Here is a 12144-nt window from a genome sequence, read left to right as displayed (position 1 = left end):
GAATGGGATAGACCGGTGGTGGGTAGTAAGGAGGGCACGTATTGCATGGTGCACTGGGTGTCATACGCAACTAATGAATCATTGAACTTTACATCGGAAACTGGGGATGTACTGTATGGTGACTAACATAATATAATAAAAAATCATTTAAAAAAATAAGTCAATTCAAAAGATTGTTCTTTAATTTATTCTTGTTTCTTCTCTTTATACCCTAATTCCAAAGATTAAGCTGGCAAGAGTTTCCCCAGAGGGTGTAGTAACTAATAGTAGCTCCCATTTCTGGAGTACTCATCCCTACTGAGTCGTCTGTGCCTAAATGCTTTGTGAGGGATGTCCTTCATCCATCACCACCACTTTAGGAAATAGGGGCTTTCAGCATTTCCATATTTTAGACAGAGGTTAAGAAAATTGCCCATTTACATAGGTGGTGAGGGAAGGGGCTGGAATTGGAAGCTATGATGTATGACTCCTAAGGGCACACTCTCGGCTACCACAGTCCTCAGCTGGGCACTGTGTTTGGTCCTCTCATGTGGGGAAGATGAAGTTAGAATTGCAAACACATTTATAAGGTGATACCAAATTCATTTTTACTTGGTTAAAAGAAGTGTTAGTTTCCTAGGGCTGCCATAGCAAAGTAGCACAGACCGAGGGGATGGGTAGCTCAAACAACAGCAATTTATTTTCTCATAGTTCTGGAGGCTAGAAGCCTGAGATCAAGCTATCTGCAGGGTTGGTTTCTTCTGAGGCTTCACTCCTTGGCTTGTGGATAGCTATTTTCATATTTACATGTCATTTTCCCCTACGTGTGTCTGTGTCCTAACTACTTCTCATAAGGACACAGGTCATATTGGATTAGGGTCCATCTAATGACCTCATTTTAACTTAATCACCTCTGCAAAGATTCTGTCTCCAAATACAGTCACATTCTGAAGTACTGGGGGTTAGGACTTCAAAAGATGAATTTTGAGTGGATGCAAATTAGCCCATAATAAAGGATTAATTAATTTCCTCATTATTTCTCTCGCTTTGGTTTTTGTCTTTAGCCACTTATTCAGGGGCTGTTTGCACTGACTTTGGGTCTTTTAAAGAAGATCCTGAGTAAATGGCAAGTGAATCTGGTACTCCTGCTCTGAATCAGTTCATGCTCATGGAGGGAGTGAGGTGTTGGACAAAAAAAACAGGGAAGGCAGACTTCTAGAACCAGCTATGCAACTAAACTTGCCTTGCAACCTTGGAGAAATCCCCTTTTGGGATGTTGGACTAAATAAATATGTTAAGCTCAAATATCAGGGGCTTGACAGGTACGGTAAATGGAGAAAAAAGTAGGTGTAACAAAATAAGGAGTGGTGGAAACCATGTGAAATTGGAGAACATTCCTTTTCAATGAAGCATATAATTCTCAGCTCCAGGGATTTGTACCAGTTTGAAAGGCCCAGTATTGCCAAACTTTCTATGTTTGCAAGAAAGACCCTCAAAATTTTTGAATGAAATCTCCCAAGGTTTAAATGTTGACAATTTAATTTTTTCCTCCAAAGACCAAAAGCCAACAGGAATATGTCTGAGGGCCAGATCTGGACCAGCTGAGGTCTTAGTGTCTCTTTCTTGCCCAAAAGTGCTCTGATGAAACACAAGATGATACTGTTGATCGAGAGACACTAAAAAGAAAGGGGACATACTTTAAGTCATGTGGCCCAAGGATCCGTGCTGACAAGCAAACTCTAAGGAACGAACTTTTCATGTATCTATCCTCTTTTCTGCAGACATTCACTCAAATGCATCAGTAGCATTCCCTCCCCCTCCTAGGAATGTGAAGTAGGATTCTGGGGGCAGCATCAAAATTGGGGTTAGGTTATTATTGGTCTAAACTGGTTGAAAAAAAACTGAGTCAGGTTTTATTGATCTATTCTGTGGTCTGTTGTCAAATGGTATTATGTGATTGCTGAAACCAATGGGGAGGAGGCTTTATTGGTTTTGGTGGCAAAGTGCTTGTATCTCAAAGTGGTTTGTGAAGTGGTTTTCTTCGGTCAACATTCTCATGGAAAGATCGTTCTAGCTTAAGGCAGTTTTCACAATCAGACTTCAATAATAATAAATGAATTTTCTGCTGTCACGTGAAAGGAATCTTTGTTGGGATCTGGAGTGGAAAATGAGTTTCATCTCATGGGTCAGCTCTGATGGGTTGGAAATAGCTGCCTGAATGTTGTCCTGGGAAAGACCCTCTCAGCCAGATCTCAGTCCACTAGGGAGGGTGTTGTGATATTAGTCTGGTCTGCCCTGAGTGTGGTGATGTGTATTTGTCAGTATCTTGATAGTCTCAAGTGACAGAAACCCAGTTTCAGGTGGGAAAAATTGTTGGCTCACAGAATCCAGGACAGGATATTAACAAGAGAGGGGATAGAGATGTGGATGGGCCTTGTGCCTTCCAAATTCTGGTAAGATAAAACAAAGCTATTACTCTAACAAAGCCATTGCCCTCCTTTGTGGAGGAAATTACCGTTCCATGACCAGTCTATTAGCCATCTCTTCCCAAGGCAGGTGGTGACCTGAGAATTCTGTGCCGCCTTCCTGAGGACCGTCCACCATGCAGTGGCTGATGAAGTTCCGTGTCCTCTGGGGCATCCGCAAACCCTACCGTGGCTTTCACCCTGCCCCTGGGTACCTTCGCTGCCAGCCTCTTTCAGGAGTTGGAGCCCCGAGATGGAATGACTACGATGTACCTGAGGAATTTAACTTTGCAAGTGATGTCTTAGACTACTGGACTCAAATGGAGAAGGTAAGGAGCCACCCATGATGGGAGGTGAGGACAGGAATGGCCTCACTGACCTCATCATGCTCCTAGTAGGCTGAGGGGCACAGAACCAGGAATGGCTTCTGTCTCAGCTTACCATTGTGGGAAAAGCTCATGTTTGGGGATTCAGTTCTCAGCCTGGTTACTTTCTCACTTCTCAGTGGTTTTATCTGTGAAACGGGGATAATCTCATTTAAGAAACACAAGGTAGTGGGTGAAAATATCACACAATTGTGATCAAGTGCAAAGTTTCTAATCACAAGGTCGGCAAGTTGATGTTAGTCTGAATTCTTACCTTCACCTAATGAGACTATGAACCTAACTGGCATTTGTCTCATCAAACGTGGGCCTAACTTCAGGCTACACTCATATGTGTACTGATTGTACACATGAGCATCTGACATCTATAGCTAAGTCATGTCATCTGTCGTTCTGTGAGGATGGCAAGTGCAGCTGGATTCCTCCCTATCAACTGCCCACTTGAGCACAGCTTTAGGGTCTGTCCAGAGAAATAAAGTCTAGAGATTACACGTCTCTGCAGGAAAACCCAAGTGATTGGGTTGTCTTTCCCCAAGAGACAGACCAGAGAGTTAATATAAGATGGAGTAGAAAGTTACTATGTTAATTAATTGAATTTAAATAAAACAAAATAAAATTTTTTAAAAAAGGAAAGGTAAGAGAAATGTTTAACCTATACTTGTAACATTTGGCTGGAGGTCATAAATCATAAAATGGTTTATTTTTACAAAAAAAGAAAAAGGAAGTTCGTATAATTTTAAATTTCACATGAACCTGCACTTATATGTTAGTATTCAACTAACATGGGGGCTTTCTCCCACCTCCTTCTTTTTCCTTTCTCTGAATTTACATAGTAACACCAAGGAAAACAGAGGGCTCAATTAGCGAGAGCATTTTTTTATATGCCATGTCAAACACTTTGCATTTAATACTATGATTAGATGGGTAGTCTCATCATTCCCATTTTCCAGACAGGAAATCTGAGGTTCCAAGGGTTTAAATAACCCTCAGAAACCACCACATACCCAATAAATGAAGGAACAGGATTTGGGCCCAGGTTGTCTGAGTCTATAATACATTATTTAACCTGGTCTCACAATCTGATGATGTTGAACATCTCTGCCTTCAGACTCTAAAATGACTTTCGTCACTGCCCTGACCAGTAATCTAGTTAAGAACTTTTGAACCGTGAGACAGGCTGGAGAGGGAGGAGGTGGAGAGGAAGAAGTGATGCCACCACTTTTCCCCTGATTTATCTTTATGTAGTCTTTACAGTCAGTTAACACATCAACCCATGGAGATAACCACCAAGTAAATATGACCCCAGGGATCCCACATCTTTGTTGGGTTTTATAATTTCATTACCAATCCTTGCCAGTTTCTTCATGTCTCCAAATTCTTCCCACCTCCCAGCATCCTCATCCACTTAATATTTATTTATTCTCACAACACTTCTCATCTGTCTGTTTTCACTTTTCCAATTGCCTTGATCGTGATCAGTGTCTCTCTAGTGATGCATGGCACCTGTCACCTAGCTCCAGCTGTCCCTTGATTAACATTGGTGGAATAAAAATTTTGAAACCTGCCTTACAAGCCCCATAGGTCTTGACATTGTTCCTATGAAAGACCCTTCAGAGGGTCCACTGCAGTCTCCTCTGGCTTCCTGGACCTCCCTTACAACTTAACAGGTATCACCCAAGAACTGATCCATGGCCCAAACGACAACACAACCAAAACCATAATAAAGAAATAGAATTTATTTTAACTCACATTTCAATATATTTTACTTATAAAATATGTTAGAAATCCAACTTTTTTTTTTCAAAATCTTCTGAGTATGTGCATGTGTGTGTTGGCAAAGAATATGTTATAAGACGAAAGAGAGTGCCTGGTAAGCCAGACAATAAATGAACAGGCATGGAATACAGACCACCAATTTATAATCCCTGACTATTCTTGGAAATTAAATCCTTTGTTACTCTAGGCTCCTCAGATAGTACATACAACTTTAAGTGATTCCTGGGGAAGCCTCCCAAATCTGTTCACAAGAGGTCACATTCTGTCCACTTTCCTTCCTTCCTTCCTTCCTTCCTTCCTTCCTTCCTTCCTTCCTTCCTTCCTTCCCTCCTTCCCTCCCTCCCTCCCTCCCTCCCTCCATCAGACTTAGCGAGCCCCTACATGTACCAATTACTATTCTAGATAATGGCGGTAGGAAAGTAAACAAAATGTACAACTCTTCATTTTTTCTCTTTAGACAGTGATTACCCACTTCGTGTCTTAGGAGAGGTGAGTACAGTGTTAGTGGAGTTACATTTTGTTTGTTTTGGCAAAAATCATAACAGAAACAAATTCTTCCTACCACCCTGGATGCACCTTAATATTAAAGATTGCTCAATAAAAAGACTCAAATAGGTATTAACCACAAAGCTGAAAAACATCCCTAAACAGATAAATAATTGCCCCATATTGCCTGGCTCTTTGTCCCATAATATTTGCCCCCAAAATTTAATTTATGAACTGCCAAACATTCCAAGCTCCTGATTATTCAACAGTCTGGTCTGCCTAGATTTCTCTGGGTCAGTGACTCTATGTTTTGTCGCTCCTAAATTTAGTTCTGCAATTTTTAAAGATTTTTTTTTTTCATTAGAAAGAGAGAGAGTGAGAGCACAAGTGGGGTGGTGGGAGGGGCAGAGGGAGTGGGAGAAACAGACTCCCCACTGAGCAGGACTCAGGACTCGATCCCAGGGCCCAGACATCATGACCTGGATTGAAGGTAGATGCTTAACCGACTGAGCCCGGCACCCATAACTCTGTAATTTTTTTAATGATTTTTTTTATTATATTATGTTAGTCACCATGCAGTACATCCCCGGATTCCGATGCAAAGTTCGATGCTTCATTAGTTGCGTATAACACCCAGTGCACCATGTAATAACTCTGTAATTTTACATAAAAAATTAGCAACGGTCCTAGAACCTGTACAGTTTAAGAGGGTCCTCATGTTATTTTGAAACTATTAGACTTTTATCCCAGCATCCCATAAAGGAATCCTCCATGGTATTCACAGGAAGTCTGTATCTTTTGTAATTCTGATACGTGTGTAGATCAGCGTTACTAGAATGTAAGTTCAATGAGCAAGTGGAATTTTTACTGTTTTGTTAACTGTTGTATGCCCAGTGTGTAGAACATATCTGGCACATTTAACTATTTGTTGAATGAATTTGAATGCATCAGTTCCCTAAACAGCAGCACGAGATAAGCAATGTTGGTGTCTGGCTAGAACTTGGTTGTATTTTAGCAATGGGCTATCAACTTTCTCATGGGTGTGTTGTAAATATGTACGTGGAAGAGGAAATGCTTTGGCCCAGAGAAGGCAACAGAATACAGGAAGCAGAATTGGGCTTTGGGGTTTCTTTTGTAAAGGCACATCTCATAATACTAAACATTCATTCCTATATTGCAACAACTAATCACTAGAGCTGAATGGTTGCTCCCCGTTGAGAGACACTTGGCTCTCCAGTTTACCCCAGAGGAACATGGCAGGCTTCTCTCATTTATGTTACTTGCCTAAACTGTGTAACCTCTGAGTTTGCCACCGCTGGTATAAAAACAAGATTATCTCAACTTATCTAAAGGCATCTGGTTTTAAAGTCAAACTCTTAATACATTTAGTATGCACACCAAAGCTTTTATTTATTTTTTTAATTTTAATATTTTTTATTAAGTTAGTCACCATATAGTACACCCCTAGTTTTTGATGTAAAGTTCCATGATTCATTACTTGCGTATAACACCCAGTGCACCATGCAATACGTGCCCTCCGTAATACCCATCACCAGCCTATCCCATTCCCCCAACCCCCTCCCCTCTGAAGCCCTCAGTTTGTTTCCCAGAGTCCATAGTCTCTCATGGTTCATTCCCCTGTTTACCGCCCCCCTTCTTCTTCCAGTTCTTCTCCTACCGATCTTCCTATTTCTTATGTTCCATAAATGAGTGAAACCATATGATAATTGTCTTTCTGTGCTTGACTTATTTCACTTTGCATTATCTCCTCCAGTCCCGTCCATGTTGCAGCAAATGTTGAGAAATCGTTCTTTTCGATGGCTGAGTAATATTCCATTGTATATATGGACCACATCTTCTTCTTTTTTTTTTTTTAATTTTAGAGTAAAGAGACAGCCAGGGAGAGAGAGAACACAAGCAGGGAGAGTGGGAGAGGAAGAAGCAGGCTTATAGTGCAAGAGGCTGATGTGGGGCTCGATCCCGTAATGCCGGGATCACGCCCTGAGGTGAAGGCAGACGCTTAACCGCTGTGCCACCCAGGCACCCCTACATCTTCTTCTTTTTTTTAAAAAAAAGATTTATTTATTTATTTATTCATTCAACAGAGATAGAGACAGCCAGCAAGAGACGGAACACAAGCAGGGGGAGTGGGAGAGGAAGAAGCAGGCTCATAGCGGAGAGCCTGATGTGGGGCTCGATCCCAAAACGCTGGGATCACGCCCTGAGCCGAAGGCAGATGCTCAACTGCTGTGCCACCCAGGCGCCCCGCCCCTACATCTTCTTAATCCAGTCATCTGTTGAAGGGCATCTCGACTCCTACCACGATTTAGCTATTGTGGCCAATGCTGCTATGAACATTGGGGTGCATATGGCCCTTCTCTTCACTATGTCTGTATCTTTGGGGTAAATACCCAGTAGTGCAATTGCTGTATCATAGGGTAGCTCTATGTTTAACTTTTTAAGGGACCTCCACACTGTTTTCCGAAGTGGCTGTACCGACTTGCATTCCCACCAACAATATAGGAGGGATCCCCTTTCTCCACATCCTCTCCAACATTTGTTGTTTCCTGTTTTGTCCATTTTTGCCATTCTAACTGGCATAAGGTGGTATCTCAATGTGGTTTTGATTTGAATTTCCCTGATGGCTAATGATTTTGAACATTTTTTCATGTGTCTGCTAGCCATTTGTATGTCTTCATTGGAAAAGTGTCTGTTCATAGACATTTTTTCGTGTGTCTGTTAGCCATTTGTATGTTTTCATTGGAAAAGTGTCTGTTCATATCTTCTGCCCATTTTTTGATTTGTTTATTTGTTTCTTGTGTACTGAGTTTGAGAAGTTCTTTGTAGATCTTGGATACCAGNCGTTGGCTGTGCAGAAGCTTTTTATCTTGATGAAGTCCCACAAGTTCATTTTATCTTTTGTTTCACTTGCCTTTGGAGATGTGTCATGAAAAAGGTTGCTTTGGCTGATGTCATAGAGGTTGCTGCCTATGCTCTCCCGTAGGATTTTGATGGATTCCNCTTGCCTTTGGAGATGTGTCATGAAAAAGGTTGCTTTGGCTGATGTCATAGAGGTTGCTGCCTATGCTCTCCTGTAGGATTTTGATGGATTCCTGTCTTTCATCCACTTGGAGTTTATCTTTGTGCATGGTGTGAGAGAGTGGTCAAGTTTCATTCTTTTGCATGTAGCTGTCCAATTTTCCCAGCACCATTTATTGAAGAGACTGTCTTTTTTCCACCGGATGTTTTTTCCTGCTTTATCAAAGATTAGTTGCCCAAAGAGCCGAGGGTCCATTTCTGGGTTCTCTATTCTGTTCCATTGGTCGATGTGTCTGTTTTTGTGCCAGTACCATGCTGTCTTTGTGATCACAGCTTTGTAGTACAGCTCGAAATCCGGCATTGTGATGCCCCCAGCTTTGTTTTTCCTTTTCAACAGTTCCTTGGAGATTCGGGGCCTTTTCTGGTTCCATACAAATTTAAGGACTATTTGTTCCAGTTCTTTGAAAAATGTCCTCGGTATTTTGATCGGGATAGCATTGAAAGTGTAGATTGCTCTGGGTAGTATGGACATTTTAACTATGTTAATTCTTCCAATCCATGAGCATGGAATATTTTTCCATCTTTTTATGTCTTCCTCAATATCTTTCAAAAGTGATCTATAGTTTCTAGGATATAGGTCCTTTACGTCTCTGGTTAAGTTAATTCCAAGGTAACGTATGGTTTTTGGTGTTATTGTAAATGGGATGGATTCCCTAATTTCTCTTTCTTCAGTCTCGTTATTCGTGTATAGAAATGCAACTGATTTCTGGGCATTGATTTTGTATCCTGCCACCTTACTGAATTGTTCTATAACTTCTAATAGTTTGGGAGTGGATTCCTTTGGGTTTTCCATATAGAGTATCATGTCATCTGCAAAGAGAGACAGTTTGACTTCTTCTTTGCCGATTTGGATACCTTTGATCCCTTTTTGTCTTCCTGATTGCTGTTGCAAGGACTTCTAGTACTATGTTGAAATATAATGGCGGAGTGGGCATCCTTGTTGTGTTCCTGATCTTAAGGGAAAGGCTTCCAGCTTTTCTCCATATGAGAATAATGCTTGCAGTAGGCTTTTCATAGATGGCTTTTATGAGATTGAGAAATGTACCCTCTATTCCTACACTCTGAAGGGTTTTAATCAGGAAAGGATGCTGTATTTTGTCAAATGCTTTTTCTGCATCAATTGAGAGGATCATATGGTTCTTGAGTCTTTTCTTNACATCCCCAGATTCCGATGTAAAGTTTGATGCTTCATTAGTTGCGTATAACACCCAGTGCACCATGCAATACGTGCCCTCCTTACTACCCATCACCAGTCTATCCCATTCCCCCACCCCCTCCCCTCTGAAGTCTTCAGTTTGTTTCTCATAGTCCATAGTCTCTCATGTTTCATTCCCCCTTCTGATTACCCCCCTTTTCTTTATCCCTTTCTTCCCCTACCGATCATCCTAGTTCTTATGTTCCATAGATGAGAGAAATCATATGATAATTGTCTTTCTCTGCTTGACTTATTTCACTTAGCATTATCTCCTCCAGTGCCGTCCATGTTGCAGCAAATGTTGAGAATTCGTTCTTTCTGATAGCTGAGTAATATTCCATTGTATATATGGACCACAGCTTCTTAATCCAAATGCTTTTTCTGCATCTATTGAGGGGATCATATGGTACTTGACTCTTTTCTTGTTGATATGATCTATCACACTGATCGACCTCATAGATATATATAGAACACTACACCCCAGGACAACAGAATACTCATTCTTTTCAAATGCACATGGACNATGCACATGGAACTTTCTCCAGAATAGACCATATACTGGGTCACAAAACAGGTCTCAACCAATACCAAAAGACTGAAATTATTCCCTGCATATTCTCAGACCACAATGCTTTGAAATTGGAACTCAATCACAAGGAAAAATTTGGAGGAAACTCAAACACTTGGAAACTAAGAACCATCCTGCTCAAGAATGATTGGATAAACCAGGAGATTAAAAATCAATTAAAACTTTATGGAGACCAACAAGAATGAAAACACAATGGTCCAAAACCTGGGACACTGCAAAGGCAGTCCTAAGGGGAAAATACATAGCCGTCCAAGCCTCACTCAAAAGAATAGAAAAATCTAAAATGCAGCTTTTATATTCTCACCTGAAGAAGCTGGAGCTGGAACAGAAGAACGGGCCTAACCCACACATGAGAAAGCAGTTGATCAAGATTAGAGCAGAGATCAATGAATTAGAAACTAGGAGCAGAGTTAGGAGATCAACAGAACTAGAAGCTTNTATTCTCACCTGAAGAAGCTGGAGCTGGAACAGAAGAACGGGCCTAACCCACACATGAGAAAGCAGTTGATCAAGATTAGAGCAGAGATCAATGAATTAGAAACCAGGAGCAGAGTTAGGAGATCAACAGAACTAGAAGCTTGTTCTTTGAAAGAAAAAATAAGATCGATAAGCCACTGGCAAGACTTATTCAAAAGAATAGAGATAGGACCCAAATTAACGCCAAAGTTTTTAGACATAAAATCTGGAGTTTTCATTGTAAGAAAAGTTTTAGTAATGGATTTAACTTCTTTAATACATATAAGGTTATTTAGATTTTGATTCTATCAGTTTTGGCGAGTTGAGTTGGTTTTTTTTTTTTTTTTAGCAATTTGTTCATTTCATGCAAGTTGTCAGATTCATTGGCATAAAATTATTCATAATCTTCTCTTGTTGCTATTTTAATGTCTGTAAGAATTGTAATTGCAGGAACGCCTGGGTGGCTCAGTTGGTTAAGCATCTACCTGCCGCTCAGGACGTGATCCCAGGGTCCTGGGATTGCCTCTGGCATAGGGCTCCTTGCTCAGTGGGGAGCCTGCTTCTCCCTCTGCCTGCCGCTCCCTCTGCCTGCCGCTCCCTCTGCTTGTGCACTCTCTCATTCTTGCTCTCTCTCTCCCTCTCTCTATGCCAAATAAATAAATAAAATCTTTTTTAAAAAAGAATTGTAATTGCATACACGTTTTCTTTTTTTTTATAATAATTTTTGTTATATTATGTTAGTCACCATAGAGTACACCCTAGTTTTTGATGTAAAGTTCCATGATTCATTACTTGCGTATAACACTCGGTGCACCATGCAATACATATTGCATGCATACACGTTTTCATTCCTAATATTGTTAATACCTTCATTCTCTTTTTTCCTTTCAGTTTATCAATTTTATTTACCTTTCAAAACCAGCTTTGGCTTCACTGATATTCTCAATGGTGTTACTTGTTTTCCGTTCCACTGATGCACCGTCTTATCTTTATTATTTCCTTCCTCCTACTTTCCTTTGATTTGATTTCCTTTGATTTCCTTTTTCAGCTTCTTGATATGGAAGCTTTTGGGCCTGCCTTCTTTTCTAATGTATCCATTTAAAAATACAAATTTTCCACTAAGCATTCCTTTTAGGTGCATTGCACAAATTTTGGTAGGTCATATTTTATTATCATTCAGATGAAAATATTTTCTATTTGCCTCTTTGCTCCTTCTCTGACTGATAGATTATGTGGAAGCATATTGGTTAGTTTCCACATACTTGGGGGTGGGTTTCTCATTGCCTTGTTGTTAATGATTCCTAGCTTAATTCCACTGTGGTCAGAAAACATACTCTATTTTACACTTTTGAGATTTTTTGAGGTTGGTACATGTTCCAAATGGAATGGAAAAGAATGTGAATTATATCATTATTGGGTAAAATGTTCTATCTATGTCAATTAGGATATAAATTCTGTTAGTCTATCATATTCCATCATTAATTTATAGAAAACATTGAATTTCAACTTATATTTCATGCAGAATAAGACTGAGGCTATTTTTTTCTATAGGTCATAAACTCTTACATTTTTTAAAAAGGTTTTATTTATTTGAGAGAGACAAGAGCACGAGCAGGGGGGAGGAGCAGAGGGAGAGGGAGAAGCAGACTCCGCAGTGAGCAGGGAGCCCAATGTGGGGCTTCATCCCAAGACCCTGAGATCATGGTATCCAAGATC

At 40.4% G+C, this 12144-nt stretch overlaps 2 protein-coding genes across 2 annotated transcripts in view; both read left to right on the top strand.

Annotated features, from left to right (window-relative positions):
* Positions 1-2664, top strand: part of LOC100475101 (acyl-CoA synthetase medium chain family member 2B) — a 47242-nt gene extending 44578 nt beyond the window's left edge. The window contains exon 14 of the mRNA XM_034670297.1: positions 2536-2664. Coding sequence (XP_034526188.1) covers positions 2536-2547 — 12 coding nt within the window. The 3' untranslated portion in view covers positions 2548-2664. The remainder of the gene's footprint in view (positions 1-2535) is intronic.
* Positions 2545-12144, top strand: part of ACSM1 (acyl-CoA synthetase medium chain family member 1) — a 44207-nt gene continuing 34607 nt past the window's right edge. The window contains exon 1 of the mRNA XM_034670298.1: positions 2545-2773. Within this exon, the coding sequence (XP_034526189.1) occupies positions 2582-2773 (192 nt within the window). The 5' untranslated portion in view covers positions 2545-2581. The remainder of the gene's footprint in view (positions 2774-12144) is intronic.

This window comes from Ailuropoda melanoleuca, chromosome 10 (assembly GCF_002007445.2).
Source record: "Ailuropoda melanoleuca isolate Jingjing chromosome 10, ASM200744v2, whole genome shotgun sequence".
Taxonomy (NCBI): Eukaryota; Metazoa; Chordata; class Mammalia; order Carnivora; family Ursidae; genus Ailuropoda; species Ailuropoda melanoleuca.
Note: the sequence above shows the minus strand (reverse complement) of the source record. Positions and strands in the feature narration are given on the sequence as shown.